This window comes from Oryctolagus cuniculus, chromosome 13 (assembly GCF_051225735.1).
Source record: "Oryctolagus cuniculus isolate XC-2025 breed Fujian yellow rabbit chromosome 13, ASM5122573v1, whole genome shotgun sequence".
In the NCBI taxonomy this organism is placed as follows: Eukaryota; Metazoa; Chordata; class Mammalia; order Lagomorpha; family Leporidae; genus Oryctolagus; species Oryctolagus cuniculus.
Window position 1 is genome coordinate 63,376,206 of NC_142879.1, and position 18,937 is coordinate 63,395,142.

General features: G+C 39.4%; 1 protein-coding gene across 1 annotated transcript in view; it reads right to left on the reverse strand.

Moving 5' to 3' along the window:
* The window catches only part of CEP170 (centrosomal protein 170), a 149,628-nt gene that overhangs the window by 115,068 nt on the left and 15,623 nt on the right, over positions 1–18,937 (reverse strand). Inside the window, 2 exon segments of the mRNA XM_051820776.3 lie at positions 470–559; positions 1,373–1,518. Of these exon segments, the coding sequence (XP_051676736.1) occupies positions 470–559; positions 1,373–1,477 (195 nt within the window). The 5' untranslated portion in view covers positions 1,478–1,518.

An 18,937-nucleotide genomic window follows, 5' to 3' on the forward strand; every position in this document is an offset into this window, starting at 1 on the left:
GTCCAAGGTCCTTGCCACCCATGTAGGAGACCAAGATGGAGAGCCTGGCTGCTAGTTATGGCCTGGCCCAGCCCTAGCCATTGCATCCATTTGGACAGTGAATCAGATGATGGAAGATCTCTGTGTCAGTCTATCTATCATTCTGCCTTTCAAATAAATAAATAAATCTTTAACCATTACAAACAAGAAACAATCACCTTTTGGATTCTTGTAAGTATTTATTGCTTACACAGTTTCTTCAGAATACAGGCTAGTTTCACATTCTATTTTATAGTCCTCAAAGTGCTAAATTCTTTATTTCTTCATTTCACCTTTCTATATGTATCTGGAAGAGTAGGAATGCTATACTTCTATATTTAGTATGCATTTAATGTAAACTACAAATTAAAGGAAAAGGAAGTATAAACAGATTGATTTGTCTTCTCATAATATTAAAACAATATATTCAAGTAAGACAAAAAAATCTTACCCCATTAAGGCTGCCCAAATCTTTCACCAAATGTTCATCTGTAGAGGCATCATAATTGATTACAGCATGTTGCTTATCCACACTACGAGACTGAAAGAAATTTTTTAAATTAATAAATACAAGAAAATACCAGAATAAATAACAAAAAGTTTTTGGCCTAGATAACTAATAGTAACAGGACAAGAGATAAATATAAGGAAGTAGCAAATCAAAAGTGGATTAATGGACCATAAACTGTGCTACCATCCGAAAGAAATTTGGTATCACTACCCAGAGGAAAGCAGCCAATATTAAGATATCCTTTTCCACTAAACTCACATGTTCTATTTTTAAGACAATTTAAATGAGCTGACTTTGTTGAGTATATCAAATTATAATATTTTATTTAAAGATTCATGGCCCAAGAAATTTGGCCTACATAGCATGAGTAAAACTGAATTTTAATCATGGATAGTTTCACTGCTTCTTTTAGAGATAGTCATTATGATGCCTACCAGAAATTGAACATAATTATATTGTTGGTGTTTTTAAAAATAAATTCTACTGTATTTATTTACGTTTATAACGTGTTGTGGGATACATTTAGATATGAAGCAAATTAATGCTATGTTATGAATTATGTACAAATCTCATTTTAAAATGTATAAGGTGAAACTTCACACTTAAAAATACACTTATCCATTCTGAGCTCTACTTTTCCAAAACATAATAATCTCAAAGAATTAGAACTGGTTTTTAGAATGACTCAAGTGAAAATTTAATTGAAATGATAAATAAAGCTAAAAAAAGGAGGGTCAGAAACTTCAAATCTAAATAGTGATGTTCTCTTAAGGAGTTGAGAAACAGTTTTTACTAATTCCAGGTTCTGAGCAGATCCATATAAAGGAAGGCTGACAGAATTACCTGTAACATGAGCTCGCAGTCATCTCTTCCAACGAAAATCATTTCCCGTGGCAGCCTGTGGCGAGTGCCTCCACTGCTCACCAAAAACCAGGATGTTAAGCTCATTTTCTGCTTAGCTTTTAAGTCTTTGGCAAAGCTACGTCATCCTGTAGGAAAATATAATGAAAAACATATACTTAGATATTGTTAGTTACTATCTATTTACCAAACCCTGTGAAGAGGCCTAAGAATAGAACGCATTCATCAACATTTATACCTGACTAAATGAACCATCCACAGGTCCAGGAAATGACATAATTACTAAATTCTAATCAGTGAAGTAAGCCTACTGATGGAAGTATACAATTACAAATGAAAAAATTTAAGTAATTAAGTAGGTAGTAAACTACTAAATTTTTATCATATTTATGAAAGGCTTTCAGCATAGCTTATAATGGTCTATATCCAAAATTAAATGCTAACATTATCACACTAACATCAGAAAATATAACACTGTACAAATAGACATCTCACCTATAAATGGCTTAAGGAAGACTTGAATTCAAAATTAAGTGTATCTGATGTCTCACTATGAACTAAATTTGAAGACTAAAGAAACTGCTTATTCATCTACCAAGTGCAGAACCACTTCAGTTTCACTTTCCCAAACTGTTAATTCCTTAGAACAATAATTGCTAACATTTTGTTCTTAGGACTATTTTTTACTCTTGAAAATATGGACCCTTAAAAATATTTGGTTACATGTATTATATTTGTATATTAATTTTATAATAGAAATGGAAACTAAGAAGCTAGTACTCATTTATTGATTTCCTTAAAAGAACAGTAATCCAATTTCACTTAAAAATTACTAATGCTGGGACCGGCACTGTGGCACAGCAGGTTAAGGTCCTGGCCTGAAGCGCCATATGGGATGCGGGTTCAAGTCCCAGCTGCTCCTCTTTGGATCCAGTTCTCTGCAATGGCCTGGGAAAGCAGAAGATGGCTCAAGTCCTTGGGCCCCTGCACTACGTGGGAGACCCAGAGGAAACTCCTGGCTCCTGGCTCAGGATCAGAGTAGCTCTCGCCATTGCAGTCATCTGGGGAGTTAACCAGTGGATGAAAGACCTTTCTCTCTAGCTCTACCTCTCTCTGGAATTCTCTTTCAAATAAATAAAATAAATCTTTAAAAAAAATTACTAATACTTCTATGAAAAAATATTTTCCAAAACAAAAATAATTAGCAAGATATTTGACTTTCTGCAAATCTCTTTAATGTCTAACTTGATAGAAGATCCCACATATGATATTTATTTAATCCACAGCCATATACCATTTAATTTGAATATATAAAGAAAACATGGCTTCACACACATGAATTACTGAAAAAGGGACATGTACTTGAAAAGCCTTTTCAAATAATTGTAGATAATTTTCTGTTACTAATCAAAATTTTTCAAGAGGTACGTAATTTCTTGAAGGTCATCTGCAATATGGAATTTGAATCCTTATCAATCAATCTTTCATACTATGTCACATGAAAATCCATTTCGAACACTGACGGATTTTGTAACACCATGCATTGGTCCTTTGAAAATGCTGGTTTTCTGAGTTATGTGTGTCTTCCAAGCATTTCCTTAAACTATACTAAAACATCACATTCACTAATACCACCACCCAGTTCACCAAGAAAACGTTTAATTACTGGGCAGCTGTTAAGCTCATGCTAATAATCAATTTTCTAAAATACTAATTTTCTTCTGATAGCTCAAATTTCATCATTAATCTTAAAAAAAAAAATCTGTCATTTCTTTTCCTTGAATGACACTGTTTACTTTGCCAAATGCCCAAGAGTACATAACTATAATTTGCCTGTCATTATTTGAAATAAAAATTCTGCTTTATGAAACCAAGTACAAAGTTCATGTCATAATTCACCCAATGGCACATGGATGCTTTTTCTTAAGACAACTGGTACTTTGGTATACAGCATAGTGCTTTATGGTTACTTCCATTTAGTCTTATAGAATATTAAAAAGATGTAACTCAAGGGTCAAGATTTAACAAATATAATGAATAATTTTTACAGCATCATCAAGTTCACTCTTAAGCAAAACAAACTTGGTTTTTTCAAAAAATTATCAATGTATAGCAGTAATAAGTACAATTACTCCTAGCATAGTTTGGTGTCACCACCTTGATCTATGCTATCCCAGCAACTTAATTACTATCACTTTCATACATCAGTGCAGATGTCAATACGATAAAAAAAAAAAATTGCTTTGCTACCCAAATAAGAAAGATTTGAATCTGGCAGAACCAAAATAAAAGGATTTCAGGGACTCCCAGATGCCTGTGGATTGAACTCTGAGACCAATTACACTAGGGGATGCAGTTTCATCTTTAAAAATGGAAGCTTTAGGGGCCAGTGCTGTTGCATAGTGGGTAAAGCTGCCGCCTGCAGTGCCACCATCCCATATGGCCGCCGGTTCGAGTCCTGGCTGCTCCACTTCCCATCCAGCTCTCTGCTATGGCCTAGGAAAGCAGTAGAAGATGGCCCAAGTCCTTGGGCCCTTGCACCCATGTGGGGGATCCAGAGGAAGCTCCTGGCTCCTGGCTTCGGATAGGCACAGATCTGGCTGTTTCGGTCAACTGGGGAGTAAACCAGAGGACGGAAGACCTCTTTCTCTGCTTCTCCTTCTCTCTCTGTGCAACTCTTTCAAATAAATAAATAAATTATATATATATATATATATATATATATATATAAATAAAAGCATTAGAGTCAGCATGACAGATAGAGTTTAAATTCTGGTTCTACTATTTATTTTCCATGACTTTGGGCAAGCTATTTATCTCATGTCCCTTGGTTTCCTCTTCTATTAAATGAGGATGACATCATCTATTCAAGTTTTTTCTCTAATAGAAAAATAGTTGTAAACATATTTTTCTATGAAATGGTATTTTCTGTTATACTTGAATTAGAAGCAAATAATCTTCCATAAAGCTAAAACAATTAAGTATTATTCCCTTCTCAGTTTATCTAATTGTTATAGTCATTTATGTAACTCCTTAATGCAGATAAAGTTATTTTTTCAACTACTGTCTGTCAAACTGATTTTCAGCATTTCTTTGCTTGAGTCAGAATATATCATTCCTGACCAAGACAAGAGAGGATTAAAACTTTATAAGGAAATCCCAACCCAAATATAGCATATAACTTTCCTGCTGCAGTTTCAAAGAACAATTTCAAAACAGGACATGAATAATGAGGCTAATACTATTCATTTATTCAAGGGAATTTGGGGAAAAAAAAGACATATTAAAAGAAAATCTATATAGCCTAAAGACAGTAAACTAAAACACTAGAACAGATGAACAACAGGAATGAGATGCCAGCATCGCACATGGGAATGCTGGTTTGAGTCTTGGCTATTCTGCTTCTGATCCAACTTCCTGCTAATGTGCCTAGGAAAGCAGCAGAAGATGGTCCAACTACTTAGATCCCTGCCACCTATGAGACCCAAATGGAATTTCTGGCTTCTGATTTCAGTCTGACCCAGACCTGGCTGTTGAGAACATTTGGGGAGCAAACCAGCAGATGGAAGATCATTCTATCTTCCCCTTTCTGTTGTCTGCCTTTCAAATAAACCTTTACAAAAAAAAAAAAAGTGAGGTATTTCTTTCCTAGGCAGGAGCAATGACCTTGAGTCCACTTATTTACAACACTTCTGATAAACGTGGGAATGTAATATAACACAAAGACTTTTTATTCAGGACTCTCTCTAAGAAAGCTTTCCCTCAGATCTGTCAACTGTTTTTCTACTCAGAGTATTACTAATAACTACATACAGATTAAACTGAAACCTGGTTTGTAGTCTCCGCAGTATATTTGATATATACCCCTCAGGTTCTTCTAACAATGAGAAAGCAAGCCCTTGCATTTGCAATTTGTACAAAATATGACCAAGTCTTAACCAGATATGACAGCAACCTTATGTTTCTTGCTAGAGTTCTGAATCAGTCAAAAAGACATGGGTTTTACATCTGACGATCAGAGTTAAAATCTCAGTGTCTCACACTTTCTTAGTAACTGTAAACACACACACCCACACAACACACAATGTTTCTACAGATCAGGTATGGTATCTATAAACAGAAAAATATGTAAGAAGATACAACCGGTAGGAATTATCGGAAGTAACTACTTTGGGAGTCTGATGTGTAGTACACAGACTGGTATATTTCAGTGAATTTCAATCTCTCCCTTGTTAGTGGCTATCATCACCTATTCCCCATCCACTAGTCCACTAACCCAGAGCTTCAAACAGACTGGATACAGCTTCATGCATTCCTGCAATAGATGCCTGGTGTCCAGGTAAACAATAAGGACTTAAGATAATGCATTGTGTGTTCTGATTGCTGGCACAAAGGCTGGTTAACACTGCTTCTATTCCAATAAGCATAAGCAGCTTCCAAGAAATTTATACAGACAACCTTTGTAAGCTTATTTTTATTTCTTCTTTTTGGAGACAGATATTTACAGATATCCTTAACAAGTCATAGGTTGACTTGCAGAGATGATAGAAGAAACTTTAGAGAACATAAACAATAAAGATTAAATATTCCAAAAAATAGTAAGCAAAGATTAAAAACAGATGTGCTTCAGACATTTTAACAAGTAGGAATTGGTAATATCTGAAGATGTAAGAGAAAAAACCACCCCTAATCTGATGAAAGGCATCCATATACACATCCAATAAGCTCAACAAACTCCAAGCAGGATAAAACTAATAGATTTAAACCAAGAAACATTTTAGCAGAATTGCCAAAAACCCAAAGAAATATAAAGAAATTAGAAATTTTGAGAAGTTTCTGTACTGCAAAAGAAACAGTTAGGAAAGTGAAGAGGCAACCAACAGAATGGGAAAATATATTTGCAAACTATGCAACTGATAAAGGGTTGATAACCAGAATCTACAAAGAAATCAAGAAACTCCACAACATCAAAACAAACAACCCACTTAAGAGATGGGCCAAGGACCTCAATAGACATTTTTCAAAAGAGGAAATCCAAATGGCCAACAGACACATGAAAAAATGTTCAGGATCACTAGCAATCAGGGAAATGCAAATCAAAACCACAATGAGGTTTCACCTCACCCCAGTTAGAATGGCTCACATTCAGAAATCTACCAACAATAGATGCTGGAGAGGATGTGGGGAAAAAGGGACACTAACCCACTGTTGGTGGGAATGCAAATTGGTTAAGCCACTATGGAAGTCAGTCTGGAGATTCCTCAGAAACCTGAAGATAACCCTACCATTCAACCCAGCCATCCCACTCCTTGGAATTTACCCAAAGGAAATGAAATTGGCAAACAAACAAGCTGTCTGCACATTAATGTTTGTTGCAGCTCAATTCACAATAGCTAAGACCTAGAACTAACCCAAATGCCCATCAACAGTAGACTGGATAAAGAAATTATGGGAAATGTACTCTATCGAATACTATACAGCAGTCAAAAACAACGAAACCCGGTCATTTGCAACAAGATGGAGGAATTTGGAAAACATCATGCTGAGTGAAATAAGCCAGTCCCAAAGGGACAAATATGATATGTTCTCCCTGATTGGTGACAACTGAGCACCAAAGGGGAAATCTGTTGAAATGAAATGGACACTATGAGAAACAGTGACTTGATCAGCTCTTGTCCTGACTGTCGAAGTACAATGTAATACTTTATCCATTTTAGTATTTTTTTTTTTGTTCTAGTACCATTGGTTGAACTCTGTAATTAACACACAATTATTCTTAGGTGTTTAAATTTTAACTGAAAAGTGATCCCTGTTAGGAATTTGGAAAACATTATGCTGAGTGAAATAAGCCAATCCCAAAGGGACAAATACCACTTGTTCTCCCTGATAGGTGACAACTAACTGAGCACCAAAAAGGAAACCTGTTAAAGTGAAATGAACACTATGAGAAACGGTGACTTGATCAGCCCTCACCCTGACTGTTGATGAGCAACTTAATATGTTATCCCTCTTAGTATTTTTTTTGTTTGTTCTACTTAATACTTTTGGTTGAATACTGTAATCAATACACAATTCTTCTTAAGTGCTGAAACTTAACTGAAAAGTGATCACTGTTAAATATAAGAGTGGGAATAAGAGAGGGAAGAGATGTGCAATTTGGGACATGCTCAAGCTGACTTACCTCAAATGGTAGAGTTAGAAACATACCAGGGGATTCCAATTCAATCCCATCAAAGTGGCATGTACCAATGCCATCTCACTAGTCCCAGTGATCAATTTCTGTTCACAATTGATCACACTGATAGGTCTAAGAACCAAAGGGATCATATAAACAAGAATAGTGGCTGCAAATACTAGCTGATAGAATAAAAAAAGGGAGAGAACGATCCAAGATACACAGCAGACCCATAGAATGGCAGATGTCCTAAACAGCACTCTGGCTTCAGAATCAGCCCTTAAGGCATGTGGATCTGGCTGAAAAGCCCATGAGAGTATTTCAGGCATGGAAAGCCAAGACACTCTGGGGGGGGGGGGGGGGGGACCAACACCTAAATGAAAGATCTCTGCGAGTGAGATCCCAGTGGAAAGAACGGGTCATCAAAGAAGGAGGTCCCTTTCTCTGAAGGGAGGAGAGGACTTCCACTTTGACCATGGCCTTGTCGAAATATGATCAGAGTCGGTGAACTCAGGGGGCTTCCATAGCCTTGACAGCTCATAACAAGAGCCTAGGGTGATTACTGATGCCATAAACAAGAGTGCCAATTTGTTAAGTCAACAACAGGAGTCACTGTGCACTTACTCCTCATGTAGGATCTCTGTCCTTAGTGTGCTGTACATTGTGATTTAATGCTATAACTAGTACTCAAACAGTATTTTTCACTTTATGTTACTGTGTGGGAGCAAACTGTTGAAATCTTTACTTAATGTATGCTAAACTGATCTTCTGTATATAAAGAGAATCGAAAATGAATCTTGATGTGAATGGAAGGGGAGAGGGAGTGGGAAAGGGGAGGGTTGTGGGTGGGAGGGACGTTATGGGGGGGAAGCCATTGTAATCCATAAGCCGTACTTTGGAAATTTATATTCATTAAATAAAAGTTAAAAAAAAAACTGGAAAAAGGTTAAAAAAAAAAAAAGAAGAAAACAAAGAGAGGGCCAGCGCCACGGCTCAATAGGCTAATCCTCCGCCTTGCGGCGCCGGCACACAGGGTTCTAGTCCCCGTCAGGGCACCGGATTCTGTCCTGGTTGCCCCTCTTCCAGGCCAGCTCTGTGCTGCGGCCCGGGAGTACAGTGGAGGATGGCCCAAATGCTTGGGCCCTGTACCCCATGGGAGACCAGGAGAAGCACCTGGCTCCTGGTTTTGGATCAGCGCGGTGCGCCCACCACAGCACACAGGCCGCGGCGGCCATTGGAGGGTGAACCAATGGCAAAGGAAGACCTTTCTCTCTGTCTCTCTCTCTCACTGTCCACTCTGTCTGTCAAAAATAAAAAATAAATAAATAAATAAATAAAAATAAAAAAAAAAAAAGAGAGAAGGAATTTTTCAAGTACAAAGGATTTTCAATAAAATTAAGAGTAGATTTCCTGTCAGAAACTAAGATGGCCTAAAGCAGTAAAACGGCCTATTTAAAGTCCTAAAAGAAAAAACTGTCAGGGTCAACGCTGTGGCACAGCAGGCTAAAGCCCCCACCAGCAGTCCCATATTGGTGCCAGTTTGAATTCCGGCTGCTTTACTGCCAATCCAGCTCTCTGCTATGACCTGGGAAAGCAGTAGAAGATGACCCAAGTCCTTGGGACCCTGTACCATCATAAGAGACCTGGAAAAGCTTCTGGCTCCTGGCTTCGGATCAGCTCAGCTCTAGCCGCTGTGGTCATTTGGAGAGTGAACCAGCGGAATGGATGACCTCTTTCTCTTTGGCTTTCTCTCTCTCTGTAATTCTTTCAAAAAAAAAAATTAAAAAAAAAACCTGTCAATCAAGGATTATATATCCATCAAAGCTATATTTCAAGAATGAGTCACAAATTAAGACATTTCCAATTAAACAAAATCTGAAAATTCATTTGTAGTACAGTGTCCTATAAAAAAAATTAAAGACAAATGGGGCTGGCATTATGCTATTAACCTGCAGTGCCTGCATTCCATATAGGTGAAAGTTGGAGTCTTAGCTGCTCCACTTCTGATTCAGCTCCCTGCTAAAGGCCTAGGAAAAGCAGCCTTGGAAGATGACCCAAGTGCTTTGCTCCTTGCCACCCGCGTGAGAGAATCAGGCGAAATTCCTGGCACCTGGCTTCGGCCTAGCTCAGCCTCAGCTCTAGTGGCCATCTCAGGCATAAACCAGTGGATGGAAGATTTCTGTCTCTCTCAAACACTGACTTTTAAATAAATAAATCTTTAAAAAAAATGAGAGGCCGGCGCCAGGACTCACTAGACTAATCCTTCGCCTGCGGCGCCAGCACCCCAGGTTCTAGACCCGGTTGGGGCACCGAATTCTGTCCCGGTTGCTCCTCATCCAGTCCAGCTCTCTGCTGTAGCCCAGAAAGGCAGTGGAGGATGGCCCAAGTGCTTGGGCCCTGTACCCGCATAGGAGACCAGGAGAAGCACCTGGCTCCTGGCTTCTGATCAGCGCAGCGCGCCGGCCGTGGCGGCCATTAGAGGGTGAACCAACGGAAGGAAGACCTTCCTCTTTGTCTCTCTCACTGTCTAACTCTGCCTGTCAAAAAAAGGAAAAAAAAAAAAAAGAGAGAGAAAACTTTTGTGTTGAATTGAAAGGACACTAAACAAGAACTTAAAACTGTAAGAAAAAAATAACAATGTTAAACCTATGGAAATACAACGTAAACCAGTATTACACTTTTTAAATTGTTTCTATTTTGTTTTTTCCTTTATGATTTAGTAAGCAAATGTAAAACTAATTATAAATGTATTCCTGGGAATATAATGTATATAATTACAACATAAAGAGGAAGGGATGGAAATTTATAGCAGTATTTGTATACTCTCAAAACCAAGTTGATATTATTCAGCTTAAGATGTTAATTGTGGCCGGCCCCGCGGCTCACTAGGCTAATCCTCCACCTAGCGGCGGCGGCACACAGGGTTCTAGTCCCGGTCGGGGTACTGGATTCTGTCCCGGTTGCCCCTCTTGCAGGCCAGCTCTCTGCTGTGGCCTGGGAAGGCAGTAGAAGATGGTCCAAATGCTTGAGCCCTGCATCCCATGGAAGACCAGGAGAAGCACCTGGCTCCTGCCTTCGGATCAGCGCGGTGCGCTGGCCACAGTGCACCAGCTGTGGCGGCCATTGGAGGGTGAACCAACGGCAAAAAGGAAGACCTTTCTGTCTATCTCTCTCTCTCAGTATCCACTCTGCCTGTCAAAAAAAAAAAAAAAATGTTAATTGTAATCTCCAGAGTAACCACTAAGAAAACAAAAAATATGAAGCAAAGGAGAAAATAAAATTAAAATGGTGTATAACAAAAAAAACCCCTAAATGTTTTTTAATAGGCAATAATGGAGGAATTGAGAAAAAAAAATATAACTTAGGGAAAACAGATAATGCCAAAGTCTTCTTTATCAGAAATTACATTAAATATAAATGGATTAAGTCCCTATTAAAAGAGAAAAGCAAATTGGATAAGATAACAGGATGCATCTACATGCTATATACAATATCACTGTAAATATAAGGACTAAAAGAAGTTGGAAGCAAAAGGAAGAAAAAATATATTCCATACAAAGAGTAACTAAAAGAGAGATGAGGTAACTAGGCTATATCATTCTATAAGACTTTATATCAAAAACAATCGTAGGAGACAAAACAGAAGAAAGGATTATACACTGATAACAGGTTCAATACAGCAAGAAAAGATGAAATTATTAAAACAAATATAACAACAAAATTCCAAATATATGAAGCAAAAACAAACAGAACTGGAGGGAGAAATAGACAGTTCTATAAGAAGAGTTGGTAAATTCAATAGCCTACTTTCAATAAAGAAAGAACCATAGGGCCTGCACTGTGGTGTAGTGGGTAAAGCTGCCAGTTGTGGCGCTGGCATCCCACATGGCACCAGTCTTCCAATCCTCTTCTCTTCAAATGTGCCTGAGAAAGCAGCAGAAGATGGCTCAAGCGCTTGGGCCTCTGCACCCATGTGGGAGATGTAGAAGAAGGTCCTGGCTTCAGAGTGGCATTGTTCCAGCCATTGTGGCCATTTGGGGAGTGAATCAGCAGGTGGAAGATCGATCTCTCTCTTTCTCCCCCCAAAACTCTGCCTTTTAAATAAATAAATCTTCAAAAATAAGAAAGAAAGAAACCCCGTTGCATGACAAAGAGCAAAACAGATTTGCTTTTCTGTAACTCTACCCCCATTTCCCCAAAGCACAGTTAGCCATTCTTTTCTTAGTAGTCCTACAATACTTTGTACATTGATTATATTATAATTTAAACCAGAATTTTAGTAATGATATTGCATTATATGATTATGTGTCAAGTTGATGAGCAAAACAACACTATCCTTTCAATAAACTTATTGAGCATCTATCCTACAAATTCACAGTCTAAGGATCTAAGACACAAAGGTATAACAGATTATCCTCCCTCAAGGAACTTAGTCTTGTAGAGAATCTGGTCAGTAGACTCCTTGACAAGAGATAAGCCTAAGGCTTGTTTCATCTTTTTTTTTTTTTTTTTTTTTTTTGACAGGCAGAGTTAGTGAGAGAGAGACAGAGAGAAAGGTCTTCCTTTTTGCCGTTGGTTCACCTCCCAAGTGGCCGCTTCGGCCGGTGTGTTGAGGCTGGTGCGCTGCGATGATCCGAAGCCAGGAGCCAGGTGCTTCCTCCTGGTCTCCCATGCGGGTGCAGGGCCCAAGCACTTGGGCCATCCTCCACTGTACTCCTGGGCCACAGCAGAGAGCTGAACTGGAAGAGGAGCAACAGGGACAGAAGCTGGCACCCCAACCGGGATTAGAACCCGGGGCGCTGGCGCCACAGGCGGAGGATTAGCCTAGTGAGCCGTAGAACCAGCCAAGCCTAAGGCTTTTAGTGATACTAAAACAAACGAGATTGTCATTATTCCAGAGTGGGATGGGGACACCTGGAATGATCTCATTCAAGTCAGTCCAGGGATGAAACAAACATTTCTTTTTTTTTTTTTTTTTTTTTTTTGGACAGGCAGAGTGGACAGTGAGAGAGAGAGAGACAGAGAGAAAGGTCTTCCTTTTGCCGTTGGTTCACCCTCCAATGGCCGCCACGGCCGGCGCACCGCGCTGACCCGATGGCAGGAGCCAGGTACTTATCCTGGTCTCCCATGGGGTGCAGGGCCCAAGCACCTGGGCCATCCTCCGCTGCACTCCCGGGCCACAGCAGAGAGCTGGCCTGGAAGAGGGGCAACCGGGACAGAATCCGGCGCCCCGACCGGGACTAGAACCCTGTGTGCCGCCGCCGCTAGGCGGAGGATTAGCCTAGTGAGCCGCGGCGCCGGCCTGAAACAAACATTTCTTAATCTCTGTACTCATAGAGAGCTAGGCCAACACTTCACATATAGTGTTAGCAAGCAATTTTTAATGAATGAATGTACAGCTTTGGAATTACTACAAGTCTTGAAGTAAGGCTATCTGAAGGAAATCTACAGAGGCAGGAAGTGAAACATTAATCATCTAACTTTTGCTATCAATTAAATCTAGCCATCAAATCCTATTTACATGCACACCCCTCTTCAGTTGTCTCTCTTATACTCTAACATCTTGTCTTTGCTTTCAGCAATTATCTGACAAAGTTTAAAAACTCAGACATGGGCTGGTGTTGTAGCACAGTGGGTTAAGTTGCTGCCTACGGTGCTATCACCCCATATAAGCAAGGGTTTGAGTCCTAGCTGCTCCACTTCTGATCCTGCTCCCTGTTAACATGGCTAGAAAAGCAGTGCTAAAGATGGCCAAGGTGCTTGGCCCCCTGTGGCCCACATGGGAGACCAGGTTGAAGCTTCTGTCTTTGGCCTGGCCCAGACTGGGTTGTTGCAGCCATTTGGGTAATAAACCAGTGGATGAAGATCTCTTTCTGTTTCTCCTTCTCTCTGTAACTCTGTCTTTCAAATACGTAAGTACATCTTAAAAAAAAAAAAAAAAAAAAGCCCAAACATATGGCAGTTAGATGGATATGAACACCAACCCAGCATCATAGTTCTATTTTCATGTTCCGGGAGCTATAATTAACTCTAAAATCCTACTCTTCTGATAGGTTAGAGTTCATTCGAGGATCAGATGGACTGAATTTTAAATTCTTATAAAAAACAGACAAGAAAAAAAACCTTTGCAGTTAAACAGCTTTACTGTACGTTTCATAGGTTTCAACATTATGTGATTTTACTGCTTTTATTTACATTGAAAAGACTCCTTCCAGTGACATATAATTCAAATTAAGAAAAGATGGCAAGAGGAGTCTGATCTCAATTACTATAATACCAGAATTAAGAGACAAGCAACAATAAATATTATACTTTATATACAAATAACATCACTACAGAATAGCTACATTACAACCCACAGCAAAAAATAGTTTATTTGCATTATTACATTTAAAAGGAAAAGAAACCTATTACATAAATGATAATAAGTGGATGCAGTTTCTTTAACTAGAACACACGTTAAGGGCAACATATCTTTATGCTTTTGCAATCAACTAGCTGAGTCATAACCAGATGGCTTTGCAGAGAATAAACCTCCTCTTTCCCAGCAACCCCTGTTATTGCAAAGAAAGAAATAGCTAGTCTCACATTAATAATGGCTATCAGTATGTACAGTGGAAAATGCTTTCCTCTCACCTGCGTATTTCTCATTTTAATAAACTATTATCTACTTATGCATCCATGTGATAACTTTTTTCCTGGTACTCTGAGGCATGAAAGGGTGACAATGATCTCCATAGAATTGGCCCACTGCCTTGCTCTGCTTCCTGAATCAATAAATGTAAGAGAAAGATGTGATTTTCCTAATGAAAATAAATAAAAATTTCAAGAAAGGAGAAAGTTATAAATTTCTCCATTCAAAATTATCACTTGAACCAGCAAGAATACTTATAAACTAAAATAAATACAAGCTATTACAACAACTGTCAGACCAATCTTTTTTACTTGTTCTTTACCCATAATACCAAGTACCTAAAAGGGAAAAATATGTTAAATGACTCAGGATTCCTATTTCATAGGAATCCTTACTAAGCCCCAACAGAAAATATCCTCCAAACTACAAGTGTCTGTTATTTGATATCATGAAATCCTGAAAATGAAAGAAATAATCAGGGTTGCATTTCAGCTAGATTTGGGGTCAATCATGGTGTAGATCACATATTATAGTAACTCAGGACCTACTAAGATGTAGATGATTATGAAAGCAGAGAGACATAATTTTCTGTGTCCTTTTATTTACAATGGTAGCATTTTTAAATTTTTTTTTATTATTATTATTTTTGACAGGCAGAGTTAGACAGTGAGAGAGAGAGAGACAGAGTTACAGACAGTGAGAGACAGACAGAGAGAAAGGTCTTCCTTTCGTTGGTTCACTCCCCTAATGGCAACTACAGCCATTGCTATGCCAATCCGAAGCCAGGAGCTGAGTTCTTTCTCCCGGTCTCCCATGCAGTAGCAGGGCCCAAGTACTTGGGCCATCCTCCACTGCCCTCCCGGGCCACAGCAGAGAGCTGGACTGGAAGAAGAGCAACCAGGACCAGTATCCGGTGCCCCAACCAAGACTAGAACCTGGGGTGCTGGCGCCGCAGGCAGAGGATTAGCCAAGTGAGCCATGGTGCTGGCCACAATGGTAGCATTTATTACTCATTTATCATGTGCCAGATAGTAGTCTAATAATACTACACATACTCTACATATGAGACGGTCTTCAAAAAGTTCATAGAAAATGTGTATTTTGGAAAACTATACATGGATTTCAAAGCTTACTTGCATTGAATTAATCTCTTAATCCAATTTTCCACAAACTTTTGAAGTATGGGTGTGTTATATGCTCAATAACTATTACTTCATATATATAAACTCTTTTTAACTACAATAATTCTCTAAGTTCCAGAAAATGAACTATACACCATACACCAATTACAAAAGAGAACTCCATTTTATAGAACACTAGAATGAATGTATCTTTTTCTTTATTCATGGGTGCTAGGCATTATAAATACTAGAGTGAAGATCGGGACAGAAAAAGTCCCTACACTCAAAGGCACAAAAATAGACAAATAGCTAATACATTAATAAACAACATCAGTGATAAGTGAAAAAGAAGAAACATGACAAAACAAAGAAGATGATGTAACATTTTTAGGGTGGTGTTCTTTAGGCTGGGTGCCTCTGAAATATCTGAGAAAGTGTCATGTACTTAGAAAATATTTAAAAAGTCAGTCCGCTGTATAACTTGATCTGGGACAGCTAATGAAGTATACACTTGGGAACAATTTATTTCTTTTCAACCCCACCCCCATTTGTATAGTTATTCAAAAAATACCTCCACAGCTGTGCTTTTTCTGGATAGCTACCAAGCTACTTATTGTATGTTCACACAAACAAATTCAGTATCAGGGAAATTTCTGCTTTCAGTTATTCATGATTATTTTGAAATAAGTGCTCCAAATATTACTTTCATCATCTGTTACACACAATGTGAATTCTTTTAAAAACAACAAATAAATACATACCAAGAAAAACTATAATTAAAACTAACCTGAAATAGCATATTAATGCTAAAACAAAGAATCCTCATAAAAAGTGGAGGTACCATTCCAGGAATCAAGGGGCTGGTGTTGCAGGCATGAAGGATTAAGCTTCATATCCCATATGAGCACCAGTTCAAGTCTCAGCCGCTCCACTTCTGATCCAGCTCCATGCTAATGTGCCTGATAAAGCAGCAGAAGATGGCCCAAGTCCTGCAGCCCCTGCACCCATGTGGGAGACGTGGATGAGGGCTCCTGGCTCCTGGCTTCACCCTGGCCCAGCCCAGGCTGTTACAGCCATTTGGGGAGTAAACCAGTGGATGGAAGACCTCTCTCTGTCTCTCCCTCTTGGTAATTCTGCCTTTCAAATGAATAAAATAAATCTTTTAAAAAAAAAATATTTGGGCCAGCGCTGTGGCTTAGTAGGCTAAGCCTCCGCCTGTGGTGCCAGCAACCCACATGGGTGCCAGTTCAAGTCCCAGTTGCTCCTCCTCCGAGCCAGCTCTCTACTTATGGCCTGGGACAGCAAAAGAAGATGACTCAAGTGCTTGGGCCCCTGCACTCACATGGGAAACCTGGAAGAAGCTCCTAGCTCTTGGCTTTGGATTGACCCAACTCTGGTCATTGTAGCCATTTGGGGAGTGATGAAACAGCGGATGAAAGACCTTTCCCTCTGTTGCTCCCTCTCTCTCTCTGTAACTCTCTCTCTCAAATAAATAAATAAAATTTTTTTAAAAAATAAAAAATGTATCAAGCTACATACATAGTGTATCTATATCTGAATCTATTATTTTCAAAAGAAAAGCTAAAGTTGATGGGGAAAAGAGTGATTTACTAAAACATTTCTTTTTTTATTTTTTTAAATTTATTTATTTATTTGAAATGCAGAGTTACAGAGAGACAGAAATCTTCCATCCACTGATTCACTCCCCAGATGGCCACGATAGCCAGGGCTGGGACAGGCTGAAGCCAGAAGCCTCATCTTGGGTGCAGGGGCCCAAGTACCTGGGTTATCATCTGCTGCTTTTTCCAGGCCATTAGCAGGGAGCAGGATTAGATGTGGAGCAGCTGGAACCTGAACCAGCACTCATACGGGATACCAGCATTACAGGCGGCAGCTTTATACCTGATAAGCCACAACATCAGCCCTGGCAAAACATTTCTTCATACAAATCATTGTATAAATGATTAAAGAAAATCTGTAAGAGAAAACACATCATACTTTCCCATAAATTATCTAGGCATTAGAAATTCTTGCCAAGTTTACTCTGCTAGCTTAAGAGAAAATTTAGTCTGAATTGCTTTCTTCTGAAGAACTGTAGAACTGCTGTTAAAACACAGTTCTGTTGGTGTCATTGTTTGTGGTGGTTCAGTGGGTAAGCCACTGCCTGAGACACCAGCATCCCATATGGGCACTAGTTCACATGCCAGCTGTTCCACTTCTGATCGAGCTCCCTGTTAATGGCCTGGGAAAGCAGAGGAGGATGGCCCAAGTGTTAGGGCCCCTGCCACCCACAGGGGAGACCTGGATGAAGTTCCGGATCCCTGGCTTCAGCCTAGACCAGCCCAGGCCACTGCAATTATCTGGTTCACTGGGGAGTGAACCAGCAGATGGAAAATCTCTCTTTCCCTCTGAGATTTAAAAATAAATAAATAAATCTTTAAAACACATGCACACACAACATTCTGTTGTTTTACACCAACAAACCGATTAAGGCTCAGATTCAAAGATTTATCAAGTACCTCCTTGGTGCCAGTAATCATGCTGGATGATGGCATGTGCATTCTTTCATTTAATTCCAAAACAAGCATTTAAGAAATATTTTCCTTTATGAAATCTGAAGTCAAAGTCTTACTCAAGGTCACAAATCCAATAGTAGCAAACAGGAAAGATCTAGATTCATACCTGGGCCATCTGATAGAAAGTACAAGGCTTTTCCCACTTAAAATGAAGCAGGTGCCGGCGCCGCGGCTCAATAGGCTAATCCTCCGCCTTGCTGCGCCAGCACACCGGGTTCTAGTCCTGGTCGGTTGGGGCGCCAGATTCTGTCCTGGTTGCCCCTCTTCCAGGCCAGCTCTCTGCTGTGGCCAGGGAGTGCAGTGGAGGATGGCCCAAGTCCTTGGGCCCTGCACCCCATGGGAGACCAGGATAAGTACCTGGCTCCTGCCATTGGATCAGCGTGGTGCGCCGGCTGCAGCGCGCTGGCTGCGGCGGCCATTGGAGGGTGAACCAAAGGCAAAAGGAAGACCTTTCTCTCTGTCTCTCTCTCTCACTGTCCACTCTGCCTGTCCAAAAAAAAAAAAAAAAAAAAAAAAAAGAAGCAGGTGATACCAATTCCTTCAGTTTCAGATTTGGCCAAAGAGTTTGACTATCACTGATAAGCAATGTATTTTTCCCAATAACACTGTTTTCTTTTTGGGCCATACATTCTACAGTTAATGCAAACTTCAATCATTTTTCAATCTACCTCTTAACCTTTGGCTTGACCACCAGCAATCTCCAAGACTCTTTTTCCTAAGAAGCTCCTAGAGAAGAATCAATCAATTATTAAAACCAAAGACCAAAACTCAGCTGACCAATCTAGAAGAAAGAGGCAAATTCAGTTAATTCAGGGTTCAGCACAGACCAGAAACCTAGAATCTGAAAGAACAGTAAACTATCTCTAGTTTCACTGAGCAACTATAAACCTGAGCTACTTTGTCAAATCTTAGGGCACAGAAGCAGGGAAAGGTAAAGAAGTGTGCCTTAAAGAACTGAGAACAGTCCATGAGTTAAGGATCTTTAAACTCTGAAGCCAAATGTTTTTGATTTGCTGTTCTTAGCTCATTCTATGACAACAA